This window comes from Aulostomus chinensis, chromosome 24, assembly GCF_037954235.1.
Source record: "Aulostomus chinensis isolate RoL2024-O1b breed Wild chromosome 24, RoL_Achi_v1.0, whole genome shotgun sequence".
NCBI classification, from domain to species: Eukaryota; Metazoa; Chordata; class Actinopteri; order Syngnathiformes; family Aulostomidae; genus Aulostomus; species Aulostomus chinensis.
Window position 1 is genome coordinate 14,064,589 of NC_141343.1, and position 27,705 is coordinate 14,092,293.

Sequence of the window (27,705 nt, forward strand, 5' to 3'; positions counted from 1 at the left end):
AAACTCCCCTCCCCTGGAAACACTCAGCTAATGTTTTCCAAAACCCCTCGCTTGCACTCGTTTTCCTCCCCTCGCCCGCCGCTTGTCTTGGCCTCAGGGCCAAAGGGGTCCACTCCATATTGTCTTCATTAAAGCCACAGAGCGTCAATCTGGTCTGGAAACATGGTGTGTGTTTGTGTGTGTGTGTGTGTGTGTGTGTGTGTGTGTGTGTGTGTATGAGGCTGAGGCGGTCGACTCCTAAATAACATTCTTTAAATTCCCTGTAAACAAGAGAAAAAGAGAGATGAAAAGGGGTGTGGGGGGGAGGTGGAGGAGGTGTGTGTGTGTGTGTGTGTGTGTGGGGGGGGGGGGTTAAGAGACATATGTAAACAATACACCTTCATCCACAAATCACACACAAACATGGAGGCTGATCAGATCCCATCAGCGAAGGATGTAGCGACTGAACGAACCAACACTGGATATGTTGTCAATCAATGTTTACATGCACTCAATATTCTAGAATTCATCTAAAAAAAAAAGGCAATATTCTTTATTTCATGCAGGTCATGTGATCAGCATATCATGGTTGTGTGTGAGATATGATATTTGCTTTAGCATATGTAATATGTACATGGGTGTTTCAGAATTAGCAACCTTGCGCCACATGTGCCCTCATTCGTTCACTTCCAATTGTATTAATGTGTTAGCTTCATGCTAACATATCAGCTTCTAACAAGTGCAATAGGTTCGCGTTAAACTAGAACCCTTGCATCACACACATGCTCAACAGTCAGATGTGAAAACATGCTAGCTTCATGCGAACATATAGAGAATTTTTTTATTTTAGCATTATGTCGGCAACATTGTGTCACACTGACACTCAATTTTTTACATCCAGATGCAGAAAAGCACTAGCTTAATGCTGATATATTGAATACAAACAAGTGTAATAAGCTAGCATTAAGCTAGCAGCTTTGCGTCAAACGGTTTACTGCCAGGTGTGGAGACGTGCTAGCTTAGTGGTCCATGTCTACTGCAGAGGTAAATATCAGATTTAAAAATATTTAAGATATAAAAAAAATCACAATAAATCCAAACACAAGCAGCAATTCTTTAATATTATGTTCCCGGTTCTGTCACAGCTGCTTCGCTATCCTTATTCTGGGTCACTTATTCAGCGTCAGTTCGAAGTCAACTGATTCTCTTGCTAGCTTGTCGTTGTTAGCAGCTATGCTAACATCACTCTGTTTCTGGATTGTGCTCTGTACACCAGCACTGTTGTTTGTTTGTTTTTTTTTACCTTCTCCACTTGCTCCGTTTGTTCTAACCTCCCCGCAGAACAAATGCAGGCGGGTCTGCTGAGTTTACATCACTATAAATGACTTCAGACACGCGGGGAGGGAAAAGCCGCTAGTCTTGATAGCAACATCGATGCGTTTGGACCTTGTTGAGTTTCGAGTTTTCAGTAAATGAGTCATGACTGTTTAAATTGCACCCTATTTAGGAATATTGTTCAAGTGGAATGACTCATCAGTAAATGCCTTTGATATGTGGACAAGCAAAAACCTTGTGTTTCCAGAGGTAGAGAATCCACACAGACAGCAGGAGAAACCAAATATGGAAGCAGTGTGGTGGACACACACACACACAAACACACACACACACACGAGTGAAAATGCAAAAGAACATCTGGCCGAAGTAAACCCCGTCGATCCTGAGGAAATTAAAGCATGCAAAAAGGGAATCTATGGAAATGATAGCGTTGAGCAACACAGCAGGTTCATTTGCATGAGGACAGACTGGTTTCAATGTACGGCGCGCACACACACACACACACACACGCACAAACACAAGCATGCACGTACGCACGCACACACTTTTTTTGTCACAAAGCTGCATTATGAAGTCTAGTGTCATCTGTTTACTTTACATGTTAGACTGAAAACAATGTTGCTATTGTTGTGTTAAATCAACTGAGGAAAAATAAACATGTTGTACAAATGCGCGCACACACACACACACACACACACACACACACACACACACACACACACACACACACACAGGATGAGTAATTGCCCTGACAAATGTTGCACTGACGCAGGGAAAGAGGATGTCCTGTTTGTTGGCTATTGTGGAGCTGTCATGTTCTGTCTGTAGCAACAACAACAACAGCGGTGGCGTTATCGAGGAAAAAATAAGCTGTTGTTGATCCTTCCACGTGTTGTCAAGTTCAGCTCTCTGAAGCCGAGCCCATTCGTTCCAAACTCCTTTTGCCTCCTGATTCGTTCCTTTGAGCATTACCTGGCACAAACTTGTAATTTTTGTGGCACTAAACTGCATTGAGCAACTTGATGACTCTCCATTGTTATAAGCCTCCTCTATTACCAGGCTTTGTGCAGTATTTATGGCATTTGGATGCAGTACTCTTGTGGTTGTGTGCCCCCACAGTCCTATCGGACGGGCTCAATCACCCCTCTGTTCAACGGGATGGTGTCATGGAGCTGCTGGGTAGTATTTCACCACGGAATAGCGTCTGTGGGGAAGCCTGATTTGTACGAAAACATAGGAGCGATGGTTATCTGGATACGCAGAGACTTTGGTCCACATTTATGTCCAATTGTTTGTGTAACTGCTGACTCAGGCAGTGGGCTGGCATGCACAGCTGCAATTGTGCCATCATAAAAGCTATAGGTCCAGCTACTTGAGCGATAGTTATAGGTAATAGCTTTAGCTACCACTAATCGAGATGTAGTTGTAGCTAATAGTGACATTTACATCTGATTAAGCTGTAGTTATAGCTCATGAAGACGTAGTAATTGCTAATTGAGACACAGTTTTAACTAATCGCTACAGTGACAGCTGATCTCATTCTAGTTAAAGCTAATTGATATGTAGCTACAGCTATGGATAATGGAGCTGTAGTTATGGCTAACTGACATAAAGTTATTGCTAAAAGCTATAGTTACAGCTATTGGAGCTACATAATTTAATAGCCACAGTTATTGTGAATCAAGATATGGTTAGGGCTAATTGAGCTATGGTTACAGCCAACTGAGTTATTGTTGATAACCCCCCTAACCCGTTGAGCTGATGAAGCTCTTGTTAAAGCTATTTTAGCTGTGGTTATAGGTGATGAAGCGATAGTGAGAGCTAATCTAGCCATGGTTAGCTAATCAAGCTACAGTTATAGCTAATCAAGCTACAGTTATAGCTAATCCAGCTATGGTTATATCTGATAAAGCTATGGCTATAGGTGATGATGCAATAGTGAAAGGTAATCTTGCTACGGCTACAGCTAATCAAGCTATAGTTCTAGCTAATCAAACTACAGTTAGACCTGACCCAGGTGTGGTTACAGCTGATTAAACTATAGTTAGCGCTAATTTAGCTATGGCTATGTGATAATGCTTGACTGAGAGGTAATCTAGCTGTGGTTACAGCTGATGAAGCTATTATCGTTATTTTAGCTATGGTTATAGGTGATGAAGTGACAGTGACAGCTAATCTAGCCATGGTTAGCCGATCATGCTATCGTTATTGCTAACTGAGTTATGGATACAGCTGATTCACAGGAGGATCTACAGCCCTGTGGTAGGCACAGTTAATTCCCGACAGGATTTAGTTTTAAAATTTCAGGTCCGAAATGGAATGTATGAAGTAGCAGATTTAGATCTTTCCTCCTGGCCCCTTCTTCCCTCACTTTCCAGATGTAGATGGTAAATTGTGGTAACACGACTAAAGCTTCAACGAGGGCCTCAAATATTTACTACCTGCTAACGTTCATCTGTGTCAGCTGTGGGTGGGTTGGTGGCCTCTTCTCTTGTTCAAGACTCCAAGTGTTAAATCTCCTCTCCCGATTGTGCCGTTTCATGCATTACATAAAAGCGTGTCAAGTTTGCTGTAATATATCCGGCTTACACACTGAGGAGATACGTCTTGCCACACTAACTTCCGACCGATGATGCTGAACACAAGCAGCCCCCGGGGAAATCACGCGACCAGAATCTTGTAAACACAGAATTGTGAGGACGCAGCTGCTGCAGCCTGTGACTGTACACCAAATAAAAATCACATTTTAATTAATACGGCGGCTAGCAGGCCTGAAAGGAAAGACTGAATCATTCCCGAAAAAGGAAGCATGATGATAGACAACAAGGTGCACTTTGGATTTTTTTTTCCCAATTCCCAACCGCTAAATTCGTATTCTCACCATCTACAGCCATGTTGACAGTGCGCTATTCTGACATCCTTTTTATTCCCCTTCAAGAAATGATGCAAAACCTTGACTTCCTGTTCCATGTTTGGTCTTCTGTAGTCAAAACACAGCTAATTTTTCAACATCCTAAAATGTACGTAGGCTTCGTTTGGAGCTTAATTCAAACTGCATGCTAGCATGCTAACAGTCTCTTTTTCATTCAGTCCTTCGCGAAATTCCAACTCGCAGATGAAATAATCACAAACTGGACGGCAGATAAAACGTTACTGATCACATCAAGTAAAGATGTAAACAATTGTTATGCTAATGTAACTATGCTATTAGGCTTCAGCTAACATGCTTATGGTACTGGACTTGGGCAAACTAGTCTATGCTAACTGGCTTTTGATAACTGATCTATGCTAACAGGCTTATAGTAATGGGCTTATTCTGAAAGGTTTATGTGAACTGGTTTATGCTAACAGGCTTATGCTGCCACCTGTTCTACCTGCACGTACCTGGATACATGCAGGTTTTTGTAAGTCCAGGTCACAAATTCTAAATTTTAATGTTCCGTATTGCAGAGGGCAGAAATGGCGATTCTGTCATTATCATTTTCTATCTTCTGCTTGAGCCTGTTCTTCAAACTCAATGCTAACCAAGAGACAAGGAGTTAACCTTTTACTTCCGTTTCTCTCCGAAACAGGAGGACATTTTTTTGTTCAGTGTTTACACCAACACCAGTTGGAACCATCCATCCAATGCTGATGAAACCCTTTACCATTGCAAACAAAGAACAGATGCTAAAGGGTGCTAGCAGGTTGGTTAGCCAGGGGAAAACAGGGTAAAGATGGATGTACGATGAGCCTAAATTCCACGGTCAATCCTGAAAAACTGAATGCTAACGTGTTCGTATCACGATCCAAAGATGAGATTTCAGGAGTATTTGCTGTCTTATAATGTGCCACTGGCTGCATCATCATCAAATGACCCTAAAACTTACAGTGACAATCCAACCACTGCCTTCAGGGATGACATTTATTTCGCAGAAATTTAAAAAAAAAAAAGAGCCTTTTGGTGATTGTCTTTACCAGTTGGTTCATACTTGCTGACAGAGGTGATGTAGGCGTGAACACACCAACACACAGTCGCTCGTCCAGTTTCTCAGGGAAACCAAGTGTTTGTAAGCAGCAAAGAAGAGAGGGACAGAGTCCACCCCAATGATGTCATGAGCCTGTCCACACGTGTGCGCTTTAGCCTAGAAAATATGGCAGCCTTTGTTTAATTAGGGACAGAAATCAGCCGAGCATTTTGACTCAAGAGGACCTTCCCTTCTCTGGAAGGTTCTGGCTTGTTTTGTGGTGAAACACGTGGGGACAAAGGTTGTTTTGTGAAAACCTGTGTTTGACTTCATGGGATTTGACATGAAGCAGAAATATGGAAAAGGGGAGAGAGGGAGAGGGAGAGAGAGAGAGAGAGAGAACAAAAAACAGGTTGAACCAGGACGAGTAAACGTTAATTTTCTCAAATCTATTGAGTTCGAATGTAACAGGGTGAGAATTTAAGTGTGAAAGTGGTACGATCCACTTCAAATCCGGATCTACCCTAAGTGTGGTTCGACTATTTTTGTTCATCGGTTCACACGTTTTTTTTTTTCCAAAACTGAAGAAGCAAAAGGAACAAGGGATGTGATTTAACAAGCATAGCAGGCAGATGGGACGCAGGAGCCAAACACACAGTTTTCCCAGGTTTTCTCCATCTTTGGATGGTCTGTAATTCATTTCTCCTCCCTTTTATTCCCTCCATCCATCCGCTTACCCACCCGTTCCCTCTGTCTCCCCTAATAAAAGCCGTATGACGGGAAACCAGCGATACTTTTCTACTCCTCCGGTTGTGATGATTTAATGTGAGCCAACAGACCAAATGAATTTCGGTGAATAAATTCCTGCCCCCACCCCCCCGATCTGAAGCGACCATCGGCAGAACTTTAATGCCATTTGGATCAACCGCTCCCGCATCCAACAGGGTTTCTTTTTTTTTATCGTTTAATACAGTGAGAGGATTCGTTCAGTTTGATTTTACGACGGTTTCGTAGCCAAGTGATGCCACGTCCACTCAAGAACTTAAGAGCACATCCCCGCAGTTGGCTTTTCGTCCACGCGCGTTGCGTAACAATCAACACAAGTCGCATTCTCGTCACTGAATTAACGCTCCTTTTCCAGGCCAACACACGACCTGAATCACCAAGAGTCAAAAACCCACAATAAAACATGTTTAGAAAAAAAAATAATATATATATATATATATATATATATATGATGGTTTCTTGGTTTAAAATGTTGTAGTACGAGCTTTATAAAATGTACTTGGGTTTTTGGGGCAAACTTCCATAACTTTTTTCAGAGTGTCTCTGCACCTGAAAATGATGTTTTTGTTTTTAATCTGCCCAGACAGAAACTGGCCTGTGCTGCCCCCGCATCCCTTGAAATTATCCTGGTTATTTTCGAGTAATCGTGCCAGCGTATGAGACGGGACAACAATTTGAAGGATGTGAGTGAAAACACCTTATGGCCCTACGAGATAAAGAACTGTTTTAAAGCTAAAATACTGTCTAAACTCTTTGTTGTTTTTGGTGTTGAGTACCTGATTTGTCTTGGCTGAAATTCTATCCAGACCGAGGTCATTTTCAGCCCTACAGGGCGTTGGAGTTTCCCCAGGGACATCGTGCCATGGAGGATCACGCTATTCCCCTCAGTTCCCTTCACCCCTTGAACCTGCACCGGGACTGACCAGAGGAGGCGCTGTTGCAGCGACCAGAACCCAAACCCACAACTACGCTGAAGGCGACAGACCGCTGCACTACCTGGACTGTGGCGTCTCTTTGTGGTGCAGCTGGAATATGTGGGATTCACACCTTTATTCCAAGGTGCAGCTGAGGCTGGTTAGTTAGCTAGCTGGTTAGCATGCGTACGTTAGCTGGCAGCTAGTTGGTTAGCATGCACAGTTAACATCACCGTGTTGTTTTGAGGTCACAAACCGTTTATGAGGAGGACGTAACGTCAGTGTTTCTAGCTCAACAGCACTGTGTTGCTCAGGTGACAGGTGAGTTCACAGGGTTTCAGGGGAGGCATCGAGAGGGAAAGCCAGTGAAAATTGGCGCATCTATACTTTTTATTGGAAAACTACAACTACCAGAGCGCTTGTGTTAAATGTAATATTGCACTGGTGGATGGAAGGAAAGGAGAGGAACACTTCTGCACCCCAGAGCAGTGACCTGTAGACACACCTCATGATCCAGGTCAGATTTGTTAAACTCAGACAAATGTTCGGAACTTGACTCCCGTGTACGATCCTGGTGCGTTTCTGTTTTAGTGACTTCCTGACATCCTCTCTGTACAATCACTCTCCAGACGTTCAACTCTTCGCCTAAGTTTCACCCTGCTGGAGGATCCCTCCTGGGTGCTGCGGGCTGTCAGCACCGAGACCAAAGACCCAGTGTTAGCCTTAACCGCACGGCTACACACACACACATGCACACGCACACAAATGACTACAGACACACAAGTAAAGTAACATATAGGGAAGATGTAAAACGGAGAAATCCCACATGGATCAAGAGGCTGTGGGTAAAGTAGAGGGGTCGTCGCTATTTTCACAAAGGGATGTTAAGAGCCACAAGGAATTTAAATAAAAACAAGAAATACTTTCATCCCACGCGGAGACGTATAGAAACAAAAACAGACACATGAAAAGAGTCTTGTAGAGACAAAAGGACTGTAGGTGAGCAAGAGTTCAGAGGGACACACACAAACACACACATCAATACAAACAAACGCACCTGCGCAGCCACCCTCACACACATACACACCTTTGATGGTGCTGATGACCTGGTCCAGGTGTTTGCTGTCGTTGCGGTCCGGCCGACAGCTCGGGCTGATCTCCAGAGAATAGTCTGGACCGTACTCTGTAAAAAACTAACACACAGAGATCACATCACAACAATTATTATTACAACTCGGGAATGTGTGGATTTTAGGATGACCTTCCCTCCTTTTTATTTACAGTCGCGCTTTCATCCCTCACATCTGCACATCGGTGCCAAAACACACTTTCTCCCCTTTGTCTTTTTTCTTTTTGAAAGAATGCAGATCCGTTCCTGGAAAATTTCAGGCTTCATTTGGGATTTGAATAATGGGATTTTGAAATGGACTAGCAGTTAATATTTACACAGAATTTCAAGGATCATTTATTGAAAAAAAAGGGGGGGGAAAAAAGGGGGTAAAAGCATCAAAGACTTTTTAATTCATGTCTCAAACTGTCTGAAGCCAGGAATTTGTCTCCACTCCCCACCAACATATGCTACTTTTTCCAATTTGTGCACAGTAAATTCATTTCCCCTGCAGTCAGTCTGGCAGTCAGAGTGAGAGCATCCATAGTTTTCCTCCGTTCTTGATGGAAATTTTGCTTAAAAAGCTAAAAAAAAAAAGATGAATGTGCTTCTTCTTTTTTTCCGAAGACAAAAGTGTTGTCTCACATTTCTATGAAACCGTATATAAGCCCGAAAATTATTGTAGACACAGAAACAGGAACCACAAATTAGCCGTAGTTCTACTAGACAGTTGCGGGCACCCTAGCATGGCCAGAAAAACTGGAGAGAGGGTTCAACGAAAAGTTAAAAACCAGAGAATGAGAAAGGGGAAAAAAAAAAAAAAACAACAAAAAAAAGAAAAATACAAAAACAAAACAAGGCATTCCAGGGAACTTGTTGGGCCGTGACTCAATGCCATGAGTGCAAAACAAACTCAGCGGCCAGGTCTGACCACAAGTGCGTCAGCCCGTTCACACTGACTGTTGTGAAAGCCTTGGGACTCTGGAGACTCAGCAGAACACAGCGAGCAGCGAGGCCTAAATCAGAAGACACATTCCTGATGTAGTGAGGTACGCAGGGTATATAATCTGTTTCTGAGGCGCTCCAGAATGTTCTGGAATGACATTTCAAAAGGTGACCATGGAGACGGGAGTTTATTCCAGACAGTCCGCCTCCTGTAGGGCAAGTCTATGAGAATGCATTGGACAGCTGAAAGTATAAATAGCGTGCTGCTGTTGTCTGCTGTTGCCGTGTGCGCCCGTCACAGTGAACCACCAACACCTTTACGGTTCATCCTTGAATCCCAGTGGATGTTTGGAGCAAATCTGAAGAAAGTCCCTCAAGATGCTCCTGAGGTATCGCATTTGTCTGATGCAACCTTGACTTTGTGATCTTGAGGCAAAATCTTTGCAGTTCCTCCTGGAGTCCCGGTGGACCTTTTTGCCAAGTGTCAAGTCGAGTTCATCCTTGCGTTCCAGTGGGTGTCCGTGTCAATTTAAAAAAAAAGAAAAGTCACTGCGTTCCTGAGGTATCACGTTGACAAGGACGTCTCTGAAATCGTGTGCATATGAAGTAGCCTTTGATGCAAATTCATCCTCGTGTCCCAGTGGACACTGGTTCCAAAAAAAAAAATTCCATCGAGGCTTTCCTGACATATTGGATTAGCATGAATGGACGGAGGAAGAGAAACCCCAGTGTGTGGTGTAGGAAGGTAGTGTACCGATGACCTGACGGTAAACTTGATTTTCTGTTCATCTTCAAGTCCCAGCGGACATTGCTGCTACATTGACGCAAATCCTGTATGTAGGAGGTCACATTGACCTTTGACCACCAAAATCTTTTCAGCTCATCCTCGTGTCCCAGTGGACGTTTGGGATTCCATTCAGAAGTACTGCATCAACAAGAATGGACTCGCTAAGAACTAAATAACTAGCTAAATAACTGGATTATCAGACTTTCATGTATAAATCAGTTATTATTACCTTTGATGAAATACTACAAAGATTTTAATTTTCAGATTTAGTTTAAATCCAAGTGGCTTCACTTGAGTTTTTTTGGGCAAACCTGGTCTCAAATTTGTCGGCCTTCCTGATAAGCTAGACTACACGTAATCACGCACGAAACCTCAACCACAAGACACGGAAACGTGCCAGTGAATATACGATTGTTTTCGGAATTGATTAAACTGAAGGTTTTCCATGGAGGCGGGACCGTGTGAGTCTCGTGTGTGCAGAGCTCGGAGGAGGAATGAAAGACTGCTTCTGACAAGACGGAAACACCAACGTGAAAAATTGCCATATGTTGCTTTAAAATAAGACGTAGCCACATTCTTACTGTATTTTCCTATTAAAGAGCTATTGCCTGAAAGTGATACGGATCTTCTCAGGTCACTCGGAGTCCAAACTCAAATTCGGACTGTTCCTTTAAACTGGCAAAGCGAGTCAGTAAACATCCCGTAATGATTTCTACGCTGATGCCACAGTCATTTTAAAGATTTGGCTCTCGGATTGAAACTCTTTAGCGGATTAGATGGATGTAATTAGAAACGACTTCAGAGGGTCTGTTGGCAAAGCAAAGATGGACACACACACACACACACACACACCCTCACAGTTGAGCTGATGTGCACCAGGAGTATAGTTTTGTTTACTTGAAACACAAAGGCGACTCTGTCTTTGTTTAATAGCCTCGTGTATGTGTGTGCGTGTGTGTCAGAATACTACTTTGTGTCGTAAACGAAGGTAAATAAAAGGTATAATTGTGTGTATATTCTTGTATTTTGCATAAACGTAAATGGATGAATTCATGCACACAAACGGTAAAACATCTTGTGTCTGTTTCCAATTAACTCAGATGAGTCTGTGTCTTACCTCCGGTCTCAACTGAGTTCAACGTGAGAGTAGTTACTTAACACACCAGCAGACGAACACACACACACACACACACACACACACACACACACACACACACACACACACACACACACACACACACACACACTCTCTTAATGTATTCCCATGAACCCACTGCTCTGTCTCCTGCTGTCCAGAAACACACACGCACAACAGTCACACACACACACAGTCTCCTGCTGCCTTCTTGTTTGGCTTGGATGACCATGGGGGGAGAGAGAGACAGCGAGAGACCGCTAAAAGAAACAAAACACTCATTTTTAAAGAGGATATTCGCGTGATGTTCCTCGACTTTTCACCGCTACGAGGACGCGCGGGGTGAGAAAAGCACTACAAGAAGTCGTGTAACAGAGCGGCGGAGCAGGTGAGATGAAATAAAATGAAAAAAATGAAGAATATTTCAAAAGCGAGGGCACAGTCTCCGTTACGTCACCTGGACGAGGTCAGAAGACAGAAAAATCTGCCCGGAGATAAAGACCAGGGTTCTTAAAATACAACAATACGACGATAGAAACTAGAATCGAATAAATAGAAACAACAAAAACAGAACTTTTCTTTTTAATCGATATCACGAGTCTGTACAGATTCACGTGGAAACGCTGGTGTTCTTTCATGATGTCAACACCCATTTTGATGTTTATGCGGTCCAAACGCTGGGTAAGGGTGTGTGCTCTGTCTCCTACTACCGTCGATAGCGCTGTGGAATTGCAGCCACGGTCATACTGAATTAAAGTAGTAATAGTACTTATGGCAGTGGTAATAATATATATTTCAGGAAGCTCTTTTATGCTAGAAGTGCATTAAGTCGACTTTAAAACTATATTTGGGTACCAGGACCCGTAGTGGTGGAAAATCCATGAAACGCCGCCACGTTTGGGTCACCTGAGTTAAAAATCATGAAACAGATGTGAGGAGTAAAACTGTTCGGGGCCCAGGTGAGTTTCCCAGACTCTCCAGGTACGCCGTCGCAAAAACGCGGATCAAAAAACCCCACAATGCTGAACCTCGATGAGTAGAAAAGGTGAATTCATGCCGTATCACGTCTCTCCACGACAGAGAGGGCGAGCAAACAACTTCGAAACGCTTGTTTTCTGAATGAAGTTGTGACTTCAACGGCAACTAAAAAGGTCCTGAGTGTTTCTGAGGTTAAAAACTCTACTGGAACGCTTACAAAAACTAACAAGCTACTTTAGTCCAGCTAGTAACTGGTAATAAACAAAAAAAAAAAGTGAAACGACTTGAAATATGGAGAGAAAAAGGAAACACTGCAGTGATTTGTTCCGAGGGGGTTTGGGGTGATGCAACCTCGATACAGATGTTAAATCTGTGTGATGAGAGGTTACATTATTAACAATAATTTAATTACGAACGACAGAAAAAGAGGAGCTGTGACGACTGCAGAGGAGGCACTCGCTGCAACGAGAGTGGCGGCACGGCAAAATGCTGACAGGCGCAGGTGCTTGTGTGTTGAGGGTAAATCACCTAACTGAGTATGAGCGTGTGTGCATGCGTCCATCTGTCTGCAGCAGTGTGTGTGTGTGTGTGTTTGTTTTTACAGCCATCAGCCAGATCTCCAGCTATGAAGGATGAGCTACACAGCGGAGGGGAAAACATCCCACAAAACAAATGCTCTCTGTCTGTTATCAAGCTGCTATCTAATAAACGTTTTCAACGAGGAAAGAAGGAAAAACAGAAAGGAAAACGTCCTCCTGCCCAAATCAGTCACGTAACACACGTACGCACTCACCCTTATCTCCCCTCGCCCTCTTGCCACCAATTTATGACACTAGCACGTCTGAATTTCATTAGTTACGACTCAGTTCCAGGATTTAAACAGAATAAATAGTGATTATCCAAAGCTGACCCTTAGTAACCCCTCCTTGGATTCATTTTTAATAAAAAAATATGACGTAATCCATTTTGCAATTTAAGACGTACAGATAAACTATGAGATATGACTTGGCTAACACATTAGCGACAACATGGTGAGCAAGCAGCTCCTGAAATACTTAACACACTTCAGTTTGTGTTGCGGGACCAGTTGGTTTATTTAAAAACAACAACAAAAAGTCCAACAGGACAAAAACAATGAACCAAAGTGATGATGAAGTCCTCCAGGGCGAAACCTGCTGCCCTTCAACGAGAAACACAACCACCGCAACAGAGACATGTCTCCCTGAAGGGCAACAAGACAGGAAATGCCCCCCCCCCCTCTTCTGTCTATTGGTACATCCCGACATTCAATGAGCTACTTCCCAGTTTTCGCTAAAATGATTCACAGCTGCAGGATTTTAAAGAACCTCAAATAATAAGAAACACAAAACACTGCATTTTTTTTTTTTTCTGTATAAATGAGAACTATTTCCCTCGGGGGGCCTCACACATACACCCGGCCCTCCCCGGTGATGCTTCCGGTGATAGAGCCCGCGACTCTGGGAGCCAACACATCGCTGACGGCACTGAGAGGCAGAACAGGAAGTGGCTGTAGACAGGAAAAGAGGAAGTAGGAAGTAAAGGGGCGGGACGCTTCCCCCCTGCTGCCAATCTGGGACCAGAAAGTTCCTCCCTTCCTGTACGGGTCTGTGACGGACGTACATTTGGGTTTTGACTCTGTTTTCACCAGAGACAAAGGGAAGCTGACGCCAGCTGTTACACAAGTGAGGGTAAATGTCTCTGTGTAACAGCAGCGAGTTGGCAAGTAAGACAGAAACTTGCATCGCAAAACCAATCAAAAAAGTCTTCAGGGCGGTGACGAACAGAAGTTGTGCGCCTGTAAACACTGTCCTAACAGCGACACGTGCATTTGAAGTCAGGGAAAACTTTCCAAAGGTTCGTCACATTTATTGCAAAACATCAGCCGTACAAATCTCCACCTGGTCGAGGCAGATGGCCGCCCAACTGGAGTCCGTGTGTTCTGCTGCAACATTTATGCCTATAAGGGTTTTTTCTTTTCTTCAGATGAAGTAGGAGGATAAGAAAAAAACCTCATGTCCTTCAGATAAGGAGACAAAAGAAATTATCTTGGAGCGAACACTTACGCCTGTTAAAAGCCTTGTTTTTTGTGTGTTTTTGGTTTTGTCGCTGCTGTCAAGTTGTTCACGAGGAAAATGGCAGGTCTCTCAAACTAAACTGAAGCTCACAAAATGAGACCTGCTCTATTAGCTGAGTGTCAGGGAGTTTTTGCTGCGATTTGTCGTGACATAAATAAAAACAGACTTTTATTGGGCCGTGATTCATCCAGCTGGCTGGGACTACTGTTCTCCCAGTCAAGTGATTTGCTGTCTCATAAAATATACAAGGGGATTTTAGCAGACGCTTTTACTGCGAATCAGGCGAACCTGACGCTAAGAAGTCCTCAGACTTCTGTGCGCACAGATCTCTGATGACAAAAATTGCAAGAATATGTCCTACCAGACCATTCCGAGAATACAGATATTAAAAAAAAAACGTTGGAGTGGCATCATCTGGTCCATCCAACAAGATGTTTAATACTGTTTTTGACAATTAGTACCTTTACGTCATGCGAGCGAGTGCCAGCTGATATCTGTCACCGTTTCTTTTTCTGCTGTGCAATTGTTCACGATTAGAGTGACAAAGGCAGGGATTGACCGCCCCTGGACTACGGTGGAATTAAACCTAAATGGCCAATCAAAAACCCTCCAAATCCCTAAAGATCTATTCCACATAAAGGTCTATCTCTGCTTTGCTCTTGACTAATGAGATCTGATGAAAGACTTGATTGTTGAGATTCATTAGACTCAGAAATTCAGGATTTTTTTTTCCTCCCACCGTTTGGATCCACGTCCATTCTTGGAACTGATTGTTGGCGCCATTAGATCTCTCCCTGGATGCTCTAAAAGCTTTAAAGTTCAGCTGGTTTGAGAATGTTTCTCTCATAGATGTGCTGCGCGGCATGCAGGGGAGACAGGAAAGAGAGCAGCGACATGGCGAAGGGAACGCACAGTGTGTGACAAAGGATATGAGCTGGATTCATACCAGCGGCAGTGTGAGGACATGGTATGGGTGTTGGCCCGCTGAGGCAGCAAGTCGGCCGCAGGAAGTTTGGATCTGTGGTTTGTTTTTAATCTGTGCAGCACAGCCGAGAGGAACTCAGCTGCTGGGAAACGAGCGAGGACAGAATTGGGGGGGGGGGGGGGGGGGGGGGGGAGGGCGAGTTAGTCAAGACGGGTAGATGATAGCTCAAAATGTCGATTAGTTCTCTGTAAACATCACAGCTGCGTGGAAAACCTGCTGCCATCCATCAAAAACTGAAGTTCAGTGGTTAGCATATTAGCATACTGGTGTTTAGCGACTGAAACAAAGCACACTTGGCATATAAAAGTACAATATTCATCACCTGCGCTTCTTAGCATGCTAGCTATGGCTAAAAAAAATACCGATAAAAAAATGACACGTACATCCTGCTGAAATAACAACACTGCTCAGATCCAGGAAGTAGGAAAACGTTGCATCGCTATTGCATTGTGTGAGACGTTCCCTTCTCATTTTTGCGTCACATCAAGAACTTAATACGTCTCTATTTAGCGTGTTGGGAAAGCCCTTTATATCTGCTAGCAACTGTAGAGCAACAGCACTTTCAAGAATAATTTTGATGGTACACTGACTTTTCCTATGCACAACGGTGCCTCTTCTCCTTCCTCCGCTGAGCTCTAAATATGCGTTCCTTGTCACCTGAAATTTAAGCTAGCGTGCTCTGCCGCTAATGCTCGTTCACAGAAGTCCTGACAGAGGAAAACAGGCATGAAACAACGCTTAGCAAAGAGGCAAAGAAGGGAACAAAAAAAGACCCTTTTACACATTGCTAATCGCTCGAGACACTTTGAGTGTCTTTTTTAAAACGTTAAATGCTCCTCTGTGGTTACTTGCTAGCAGCGACCTTACTTGAATATAAACATCGCCACTGTGAGTCCAAACTATCAGCAGTGACAAACCAAATGTGTTTCCACCTCATGTTAGCTCATTTTTGTTGTCAGAACCAGACGCTTCCCTTCAAGTCATGTTTCAATCGTGCGGAACTCCGCCAATTCTCAAATGAATGCCTGGTATTTCATCAGCTGAGGCTGCTGTTGTACAACTATTAACGCTGCTTTAAGAGGAAGTGTTTCGGGATTTTGTGAATAATATACATGAACTTGGTAAAGCTCAGTTTTGAGGAACAATATTAGTTACCGTTTTCCAATCACAAGGCTCTTTTGGTTTTGCCACACGAGGAACTGCATGGGTCGATTCCAGGCCAGTCTGACTTCTAGAGGCAGACTTTCAAAACAAACCTTGCTCAGAATAGTACAGTAAATACTGCAGTGCTATCATACCCTTTGCTTGTTTACACTGGCATTGATTTCTAGGCAGGATAACAATCCCCTAAAAGGTTGTTTTTCAAGTTCAAGGAAATGCATCCACTTGCACTATTTTTGTTGGGTCAAAATCAAATCATCGAAATTGTATTTGAATTTTTTTCTTCCTACAAAGCAGGTAAAAAAGACGCCTGTCTGACCGTTCTGCCTTCAGAACGACTCTCAGAGAGCCCTATAACGCTGCCCTTTGACTCCCAGGCTCCGCCGCTATCACACAATGGGGGTCAACCAGGAGCCGCTAACCACTAACAGACAATACGAGTCACCGGGAAGGGTTGCGGACTCCCGACCTGGTAGCTCTGTTCCCTGGATTGAACTACAAAAGGCAGTTTTTGGTTGTTTTTGTAAGATACGGCAGCACAATAAGTGTGACAGAAGCAGGGCTATTGTGAGGGTTATCTACAGTGTAATATTTTGTCTGGTAATCAGTGAATATTACAGCACTATTGTTGCTGTGACTGGCCGGCTACTATATTTATTACACGAGTTCAAGGCTTGAACACCGAGGAGAGAGATTGCAGGACGGATCTCAACCGAGGCCCACTCTTATATAACTTCAATCGAGCCCGGCAATAAATCCCACACATCAACAGATATTATCACAGTACAAAAGTTGTATTTCTAATAAAAAGCTCCAGGTAATGTTCCCAGAGGAATTAATGAAAATGTCGATGAAATCACGAAGCAAAAGCAGCCTTGTGGTTTTTGTGGAACAGCAATGACAAGAAGAGCTTTTGGGAGAAAAAAAAAGTAATCCAGTTCAAATTTGTTTGGAGTGGTTCTTGGTAACAAGACGTATCCAGAGTGTCACAACATAAAAATATCTGCAACAGATGAACTCAGCATGAACAAATTCAAGACAATGGGCCTCGGACCACCGTAATTTGGGGGACAAAAACAGGGTTTGAGGTGGAGAGCAGCCAAACACACACTGACGTTGCCTCTTTGTGGCCATCTAGTGGTTGTGATTGATAATTTCCTTACTGCTAACAATTGTGGACGCTACATTTAATAGTGTCTTAAGTAGTTTTAGTTGTTTTGATTTACTTTATGCCTTTTTTTGTTTCTAGTTGGTCTGTTTGTATTGTACATTTTGTGAGACCTCCTTGAAAACAAGATGGTTCATCTCAAGGGGCCCAAACTTGACACACGTAGCATTTTTGCTAACTAGCTACCATGCATATCTTGCTTATAAACATACATGCATGTTGCTACAAGATTGACAGTTGGATGTTATGATACTATTGGTTGAAATTAGTTGGAACATGTTCATACAGGAAGTCCCTATTTTACTTGAGAGGAAAAAAAGCGCTGGAGTTTGAATCGAAAAACATTTCTAAATTTGGCTAAACTTTAAAGCGATACATCAATTTTAAAAGGTCATTGTTGCTCAAATACTCGGAATTTGGTGTCTTACTATCATAAAGATGTTTTCTCATCCCTGCATCAATTCTCTGATTCCATGTATGTTTAGCTTGAAGCTAACAACCCTCCAACTATAAACAACAGCAAAAGCTGTTTACAAACTCTAGCGCATCAGCAGCTATGATCTATATCTTCTTTATCCAAGCACTTTGGTTCAAGCTAAAAAACGAACATCGGAAACCTCGACGCTTCAGTAAAACTTTTTTACAAATTGTCGAACAACTTACTTACAGGGTAATTTATTTTTCGACTGAAATAGAACTAAGTGAACGTGTGTATTCATGTGGTTGTAGCAAAAGTACAGAGGGTGCACACACACACACACACACACACACACGTGGGTGGGCACAAAGGTAGTTTTTGTTCCCTGTGTCTCTGGAACTTCAGGTTTGCTTGGTCATCATGGATAAACGCCCCTCTTATCGAGCACAACGGCGCACGCACCCCCACACACACACACACTCTCATACTGAGATATATAGCGCGACCACTTTAGAAGTAAACGAACACCCCGTTAGTCTTCAAACTGGAGGCTACAGCTACAGGGAGCCCATTTGCAGGACGAACTGAGTGTCTCCTCGTCTTCATCGTCTGTAGCAGCTGCCTGAACCCACGGTCGCCTTGTTTTCACTGAGCGCTGCTTAATGAGGTCAAAGGCTATTTAGGGCCATTGGACACTGGCAAGGAGAAACAGGAGGAACCTTCATCACGGTCACAACCCACACGCACACACACGGGGGGGGGGGGTGCTCTTACAGCTTTTCATTACATTTGACCAAGACAAGATCCAAAAATTTGGTTTGTGTGTGTGTGTGTGTGTGTGTGTGTGTGTGCGTGTGAGCAGATGAGAACTGCAGAGAGGAGGGTTCCATCTATTCATCAGGAGACTAAGCACTTCAGCGGTCATGTGTCTTTACTTTAACAAACATAAATAACAGAAACATTTTCTTTCCTAGTTAATTCCAAAAAAACTAGCGACTCCCACAATTCATTAGGTGCGTTTATCTGATTAGCCTGAATAACCAGATTATGCTTCTGGCGAAGGTCTGACAAGGTCCACGGTGGCCTGATGTGTACTGGGTTGTGTTTGATATTCAGGTTAATGCCGAGAGGGACTAAAGGAAACACCGCAAAACAAGAAAACTGAGATTTTCATCAGGAGGAATGTATTAAATTCACAAGTTGCATTATGAAATAATTTGCGATTACTCAACACATGTTGATCTTCTGGGCTGTACAGAGGAACAAGACACAACTATTGGGGCTAGAAAACGGTACAAATAATGCAGAACCTTGATGACTTATGTCCTGTAATCAAGTTACGCTGCAGCTCGACTCTGGCCTATTTTAAGAAGTTTCTTCGACGTAATGCGAGTAATGCGAGCCTATCCCAGCTGACATTGGCCGAGAGACGGAGTTCACCCTGGACGGGTCACCACTCCGTCGCAGAGCAATCAGGGGTTCAGTATCTTGCTCAAGGACACTTGGACATGGTCACCGGGGGAAGTGGGGATCGAACCAGCGACCCTTCGGTTGGGAGACAACTGCTCTACCACTACCTACCCAGTGAAACATTAAAAGAAATTTTGAAGAAATTCCCTCAAGGCATTCCTGAGATAGTTCATCCATGTGAGGTGACGGCCGTCCTTGATGACCAAAAACTTTGCAGTCCATCCTTGAGCCCCACTGGAACTTCCCTCAAGGTGTTCCAGAGATATCAAGTTTGTGTGAGGGGATTATGACCTTGAACCACCAAACCGTCTCACTTCATCCACAAGTCCCAGTGGACATTCGGGTGAAATTTTGAGAGATTCCCCGATGGCATCCATAAGACATTGTGCTAACAGGGTTGAGACAGACATTGTGTGCATGTTAAGTCACAGCGAGCTTTGAACGCCAAAAAATGTCCATTCATCCATGAGTCCCAGTGGACGTTCATGCCAAATCCGCAGGAACCCCCCCCCCCCACTGAGGAATAAAACTAAAACCACAGAGTTGTAAATGAGCACAATAGGTCCCTTTAAGCTTCCCAGAGTGACTTAGATGAGGCAGAGGGAAAGGAATTGTCAACACCACGACCCTTCTCTCTGCCTCCATCGAACTCAGACACACACAGTGACTCACCTGCAGACAAACCACTTCATTGAGAAGCAGGCGGCCATCTTTGATTAGATGGAGTGACTCAGCAGTCAGTGAACACAAGAGTGTCTTTTTATGTGTGTGTGTGTTACAGTACAATGAATGAGAGCGTTTGTGTCCCTGTGGGAATATGTAAATGTGTACCACTGCGGCCGTGTGTGTTCTGTTGTACCTCGTGGTCAGGTATCTCGGAGGAAAGAGTCTTTCCCAGAACCGCTGCCGTCAGGTAGGTCCAGCAACGAGCCGTATTAGCCAGGTTATAACCTCCTGGTGAGAGACCGAGAGATAGTCAGATATAGGGTGGAAGGGTAGAGTTCATTATTTTGTGGTTTCAGTATAGAAACAAGAGCATTCCAAGGATAGCAAAGCACTAGCGTTGTGTTAGTAATTCTGTATGCTATACTGATTATGCCCCCTGGTGTTCAGTGCAAGGGGAATGAAACGTAAATCTTATCTTGTGAGTAACATAAGGCTTATTGAGCAGCCATATTTTCAACAGAACACATTCGCACAGGAAGGAAGTAGCATGTTAGCTAACTGATAGCCTGTTAGCTTGGATTTGCTAGCTATTCCTGATGTACTCAACACTAATACATAAGCGGATGTGGGAGCTTTAAAATAGTTGTTGGGAGACTGCAGAGGCTTCCGTGGGAATTACTGCGATATGTTTAAAAAGCTAAAGGCAGCATCAGAAAAAGCTTTTTACTGAATTTGTAGAAAATAATTATTTTTCAAGAATTTATTTTAAATGGTCTTATTCGACCCCAGAACTGCATGGACATAAAAATATCTAGATGGCATCGTATTCCTCTTCTATTGGTTGGCCAATAAACAAAACTGTGGATTACAGAGAGGATACGCGTCTCGGCTGGTCGGGCCTCCTGTCTGTCCCCTTCGATACAAAAGTGGCATTTCAATACAGCCAACTCTTGTTCCTTTCGACGTGCTTTTCTATTTCTGTTAGTGACATTTTATGATTGCAGCGTCTTCAGGAAAAGAAACCTAAATACAGCTTTCTGAGTTCAGCTGTGCTTTTTAAAACACTTGATGGAGTATTTTTTTCCTCTTCTGGACAGGACAGAGACAAACTGGTATGATGAGGGGGGGGGGGGGGAAACACTCCCCCGCTGGAATCAAACTGGGGATGTTGCTGTTGTTTGGTAATTTTTTTTTTTTGGGATTGGTTTGGGATTTTTGTGTGTGTTTTTTTTTGGGGGGGGGGGGGGTTGTCAAAAGTTGAGCAGGCTTATGATGGACACAGCAAAAGTAATTGACTAATCAAAGCAAACTGGAGTGACCACAGATACCGAAAAATATGCAAAGAATTTTGAAGCCACAAAATATAAATTACCCCTCAATTTAGTTATTTTGATCTGAAACCCACAAAACATCATTTTTTCCCTCAATTTATATGATTAATTGTGGGAAGAGCGACATTGTGTGGGCCGAAAATAACTACACTGTGGGAATAAGGGAACATTTTGTGACCTCAAAATCAGAAAAACCGAGGGAACAAGTTAGATCTTGCAGCCAATTAAATCGAGGGAAAACTGAGGTCCAATCCAGGGTTCCGCAAGGGAGGGATGGAGAGGACGGACTCGTGTAAAGCGAAGAGAAAGAGAGAGAAGAAAGAAGGAGTGGAGGATAACTTGGAGAGAAAGTATGTAGGACAGCGAGGGAGTGAGAGAAAGGAAGAGAGGTGGGATTGTAGTTGAGTAAAATGGCTTCATTGTGTTGTATAATTAGAAGCTATCATCTGGCCAAGGGCTGAGGAGTCTGGAACAGAGCATGGTGTGTGTGTGTGTGTGTGTGTGTGTGTGTGTGTGTGCGTGTGTGTGTGAGTGAGTGAGTGAGTCAATCACTTAGACTTACAGCAAACACATAAAGAACATCATCTGCCTTTCATTTAGTGAACACGCATGCATGCAACGTATGACGACTGACACACACACATAATGTGACACATGCAATCAAACACACAACAGCCAGAATAAACACACACACACACACACACACACACACACACACACACACACACGGAGCATACCTCCTCCCAGCAACAGTGTAGGTAGCTGCCACTGCAGGACATACTGCAGACACTTGCCCACCCCCACCGGGGTCATGTTGAAGGAGCACATGGGGTCGCCCGCCATGGTGTCAGCACCGAGCTGCATCACCATCGCCTCCGGGTTGAACTGTGCCCGCACTTCCTGCATCACACTGCAAAACGAGAGGTCGTGGAGTCACCCACTTATGATTTGGACGTGAAAATCTTGTGGAATCGCCAAGGAAATGGCGATCAAGTGTGACTTATATGCCATTTGGTCGAGGTAACCCGCGGCGATGAAATGCCTGGTTGGCCAACAAACAAACGGTCAGCAAAATTCTACGGGACACAATGTGTTGGTTACCTGGTAAAAATCTGGTAGTATCTGTCGTCCTTGATGCCGTCCTCCAGCGGGACGTTGACGGCGTACCAACGGCCTTTACCCAGACCAGTGTCAGTTAGGTCACCTGTACCTGCGCATGCGCATTTCTGTCAGTCAGAATAATGTCGTCATATAAGAACGAATGTTGGTTTCAACGCGTGCTGAGCAACCTGGGAAGAATCCAGGAGAAAACTTGTGCAGAGACACTGTCATGACTTTGGACGTGAAGCTGAAGGCATCCTCCACACCTGCAGAGAAAACAGAAACACAAGGCATCGATACAAACTCAACACTACCGTTTTACTTCCTGCGTTTTTTGAGTCAATGGCATACCGTCCCCGTGGTGCAGATCCACGTCCACGTAAAGAACTCGCTCATACTTTTCTCTCAGTTTGAGAATTCCCAACACGGCATCATTTACGTAACAGAAGCCGGACGCCTCATCCCTGCAGGAGAGAGAAAACGGAATGCCTATAAACCCTGAGCTTTCCCAACAGCACCCTCAACAGGTGAGTTGATGTAATTCCACTCATTCCTGTCCTTCGCAACCACATTTATTTTGTGCATATTTGCTTATGAATGCAAAGTTGTGTTCTTGTGAGCTTAGAAAGAGCGAACAAGGACAGGTCCTCTCCTACAATGTCGGCCGTTTTGACTCTACAGTAGCCTTGAAGGGACAAACCACCGCTTTCACATTCAATTCACCCCCTGCTTCACACCTGCTTGTTTCCGTACATATTTTTCCTCTCTGTCCTTATGGATGTTTCTGTTTGTTGCGGGTTTTTTTCTCTCCTCCCACAAGTGAACCCAGACAAGTTGTCTGTCTCATTGCTCCGCCCCCTCTGTCACTCTGGGGAGCATCATAATCTACCGCTACATGCTTCCTTTCTCACATGTAAGAGTTGTTGGCTGCATCTTTATAGGGGACAAATGCTGGTATGCAACACAATAGTCTGATGGACAACCTGGGCACCCTGGTTTAAGTTTTCCCAACAACTGCGGTAAATTTGATGCTGGATCCATATTGTTTACACCATGACAATAAGCAAAACCATCCAACTGCCCATGATGGTGATGACAGCAATGGACATTGCAAAGACAAATTTCGAAGCAGAGGATTCACAAATGAAGAAAAAAGTGATTACAGAGGACAGCTAGACCCTGGGTTCGCAAGTGCATTCCCTGTACCAAACTCCATTCAGAAAACAAGCATTTGAAAGTTTGTTTGCTAGTTGTCTTGCGGACAACCAAGACAAAGCATGAATGTATGTGACGCACGACTTACTAACACGCTGTGGCTGTTTTCTGCATCATTTTTGTACGGTTTGTCTCAGTTTAATCCAGCTAAATCGGAATCATCATCTTACTTCTTAGCATGGTGCCACCCGCCTGCCCAGTTGATGGCTACTTCACACTTCTGGTCCAGCAGGCACTCTGCAGCTGTCAGTGTAGCACCCCCTACTGCTGCCGCATAGTCAAAGATTCCCTCCACCACAGGACAGTCGTAACCTGCAAGACGTTCAAGACACATTCACAGAATCAAACGGACAGTTTCCAAGGATGATGACAAACTGCTTGTCCAGAAAAGGCGTCAAAGCCAAGGACTAAAATATGGAATTATTAATCTCGATGGAAGTATGAGAAAGTGGTTTGAGTGTGGAAAAACATCCATGAAGGTGGAAGACAGAAGGAAGGAAGGGGGACAGAAACCAGAACAGTGAGTCAGAGTGATGGATGAAGAACAAGATAAACTGAAGAGATGAAAACCAGGAAAAGGAGGAGCACTTCTGCAACAAGAGGGAAGGATGATACGCAGGAAGACAATAGGAGGAAGTGACAGAGGAATGAGTCGAGGACACGAAGAAGGAGGGCAAAGAAAAATAAAGAGGGAGAAAATCAGGAGGAGTGCAGGAAATAAAAAGGGTGAAGCTCAGGGTTAGAAATGCAATGACTGGAGAAGAACTGGATTCCAGAGGAACAATTTATTCACACTGACTTGAATTTAAATATTTGAAATGCTTTCAACAGCCAAAATTGATACATGCAATTAACTTACATTCATTAATTTGATTAATTTCCCCCCATGACAGCCCCTGAGCGGACGTACAGGCAGATGAGCCTTGAGGGCAACACAATGTGATGTCCCTCCCTCTACTGGCAGTAAACATGCACTGCACCATTTATGGATAAATGGAATCCAATTCAGTCCACTACAAAATCCAAGCTTACACAAGCAGCATGGGAATACTGCAATGACTATGGATCCATGAAGGGTATTCCTGGTCTTTCTCACCCAGGCCGTAGTCCACCGACTGCGGGTCGTCGTTGTCTCCGTCCTGGCTGATCTTGTGAAGATGCTCCAGGTACGAGTCTGTGTGGAACTTGGCCATTTCTTCAATGGTGGCAACACGAGGTTTCACCACACTGCGGAGAAAAGGCGAGAATAAAAACAGTGCCTCCAGAAATCCAAAGGGCGGGGGGGTGGGGTGGGGGTGGGGGGATGTTGAGGACGGGGGGTGAGAAATGGATGTTGTTTTGTCTCAAAATATCGATAAAAGAACACTGGCCCAGAATTCCATGACCATTGCAACCCTAGTATCAGCACACATGCTGACCTTTGACCTCTCAGCAGCAAATGGGAGTTTACTGTCTGTAACCAGTATACATGAACAGCAAAGTATTGCTAAAGATTATGGGCGCACCGATACGGCTGATAGCTGATGTTGATTTTGAAGGGTTGTTTTGTTGTTGTTGTGTGAGACAAAAATGCCAGTTTTTAATCATTTATTTTCCAAGAGGCATTTTAATCGTCAATGAGGCAAAAACCCACCAAAGCCGATACAAGGCTCACACACTGGTGCGTCCCTGATAAAAAAAAAGACATGTGTTGACATGATTTCTGTTCAATCCTCTTCGATAATGGTTGAAGGGAAAAGCTGAGACATGAAGCTCACGGTGGTGCAGTGGTCAGCACTGTGGCCCCCCAGCAAGAAGGTTCCGGGTTCGAGTCCCAGCTGGAGCACGGGGTCTTTCTGTGTGAGTCTCCATGTTCTCCCTGTTCCTGCTGGGTTCTCTCTGGTACTCCAGCTTCCTCCACAGTCCAAAGACATCAAGAGGGACCAGGTTAATCCAGACTCTAAATTGACCGTAGGCGTGGCTGTGAGAGCCAATGGTTGTCTGTCTCTATGTGTTGGCCCTGTGATGGACTGGTGAGCTGTCCAGGGGGAACCCTGCCTCTCACCTGACTGCTGCTGGGATAGGCTCCACCCCCCCAACAGGACACAACAACAGGATAAGAGGTAGAAAATGGATGGACCTCATCGCTCGCTAACATTAGCTGGACAGGTGCTTCTATGCTGTCTACGATGTACCTCAGAACCTGGGACCTGGGGTGGATGTCTCACCTGAGATGATCCGCTGATTTAATCTGACACAACTGAGACATAAAACTGGGAGAAGAAAAAAAAAAAACAGAGGATTTTGAAAGCGTTCACACTAATGATACATGCAGCAGCCATTTTGAATAATGTCCTGTGCACCCGTGTTCCCAAGTGTCAAGGGGAGTTGAAATTTCCAACTGGGAACTGGGGAATTCTTACTTAAAAGTGGAACATTTTGTCATTTATAAAATTTATTTCAATTTTAAGAATATCAGACAATACGTTTTCATTGGGTAATATCGATATCGGCCACCAACAACCGGGTATCCGTGCAGCATCGTGGAGAATCCCTCAAACCAGTGACACACGGCGCGTTTAATGGAGTACATCACCTCTCCGTCCATCCACCCCCAGCTACGCTAAGCTAGGCTAACACTTCTGACGGCAGCTACGCTAGCAAACGGTTGCTAGATGGTAAAGGTGACTTCAGGGTTCGACTGTGGGGTAAAAACTCTTCGTAGCCGGGCTGGTGGCCGGCTGACCCTCACCTCACGAGCTTCAGGAGTCCGTAGGCTTCTATCAGGGAGTGGACCATACTCGCCTGGAGAGAACAAACAAGACATCAAGACACTGAATTCCACTTGGAAGCACAACCCGGAGGAGGAATGGGCATTAAAGGGTCGCTGTCATCGTTCCAACTCACCCGGTTTGGTACTTTGGATAAAGAGTCACAAGTGTCGATGTATTCCGGGCTGAAGACGTAGGCGACCCTCCGGCTACAGGTGCTGTCATCGCCGCTGTCACCCCCGCAACTCATCTAGTTTGACTAAAAACTATAAAATTCAATAAGGGATGTAATTAAAAGCAAATTAACACCGACGAGGTGAGACGCGAGCGAAGACTTGTCCAGGTGTTACACCGTCAACAGTCCCCGCGGAACTGAGTTTTAACTCTAGCAAAAAAAAAAAACAACCCCAAAATATTTACATATATAACTGCTTTCTATTCATTCATTCTAGTTTAACATTGAGACTTTTTTTTACCACTTCAATAACTACTAAAAGCAACAATGTCTTGACAAAATTGCGACACAGAAAACAAAAGTTCTTCAGACGGACAATTTTGAAAGATGGACACCTTAAAGGCGAGGAGCATTATGGGATTTCTCGTAGTTTTCTTCTTTTCTTGCCGAAGCGACGGCAAATGAGGTGGGGGGGGGGTATTGTTTTCCCTCATTTTGAACGACAAGCAGTTTTTATTTTCTGGAAATACTGTGATACATTACTGATAAATTCTGCCTTTTTCAGAAGTACTTCATATTAAATGTTACCCTGAGTTAGGGCTCAACACACGCACACGTATGTTGAAGTGATGTTGAAAAAGTCCTTTTTGTATGTTTCTGAGCAATGTTTACAGTCATTATGTTTGAATCACCATTTTTACCTCATACCCACTTAGTTGATTAAACTTGAAATATTTTTAAAAGTATTTTCTTTAATGAACTGTAACAAAGTATATGAAATTTAAGACCCTGCAACAAGGGAGGAAAATCTGTAGATGCACAAGTGTATTTTATTATTAACTATGCAAAGAGAAAAAGAAAAAACTAAGAAACTGAACTGTATAATTATTTCTATATATTATTATGTACTGATCCATAATTCAGATATTAAAGTGTCCCTGTTCGTTCAAATTTTTTTGGTTGAATAAAAATGAAATCAATTAAAAAAAATAAATACATTAAAAAAATGCATGTGTTTTGTTCCTTAAAAAAATCGTAAAATTTGAACTGAATTGATTCTGATTCATTTCTTTCAAGGATTTTTAATTTAAAAGCATCAAAACAGGAGTACATTGTATGCCATCTTGGCCACAACTGGAGTTAAACGTATCTTATTATATTCACTGATTTATCTCACTTTATGTTTTCACGGCTAAATAAATAAAATAAAATAAACCTCAGAACATAGAAAAAAATTCAAAAGAAAATTGTTGAT

General features: G+C 43.6%; 1 protein-coding gene and 1 long non-coding RNA gene across 2 annotated transcripts; one reads left to right on the forward strand and one right to left on the reverse strand.

Moving 5' to 3' along the window:
- Positions 1–26,646, reverse strand: hdac8 (histone deacetylase 8). The gene is made up of 11 exons (XM_086197772.1): positions 26,412–26,646; positions 26,257–26,309; positions 24,622–24,752; positions 23,696–23,837; positions 22,662–22,774; positions 22,499–22,576; positions 22,311–22,419; positions 21,947–22,119; positions 20,072–20,166; positions 8,049–8,154; positions 1–260 (listed from the first exon to the last, which is right to left on the reverse strand). The coding sequence occupies exons 1-11, from the start codon at positions 26,523–26,525 to the stop codon at positions 238–240; spliced, it is 1,137 nt and encodes a 378-aa protein (XP_086053898.1). The 5' UTR covers positions 26,526–26,646; the 3' UTR covers positions 1–237.
- Positions 965–8,467, forward strand: LOC147238805 (uncharacterized). The gene is made up of 3 exons (XR_015111852.1): positions 965–1,023; positions 6,631–6,730; positions 6,854–8,467. It is a non-coding gene; the product is annotated as an uncharacterized LOC147238805 (long non-coding RNA).
- Positions 26,647–27,705: the final 1,059 nt, after the last annotated feature.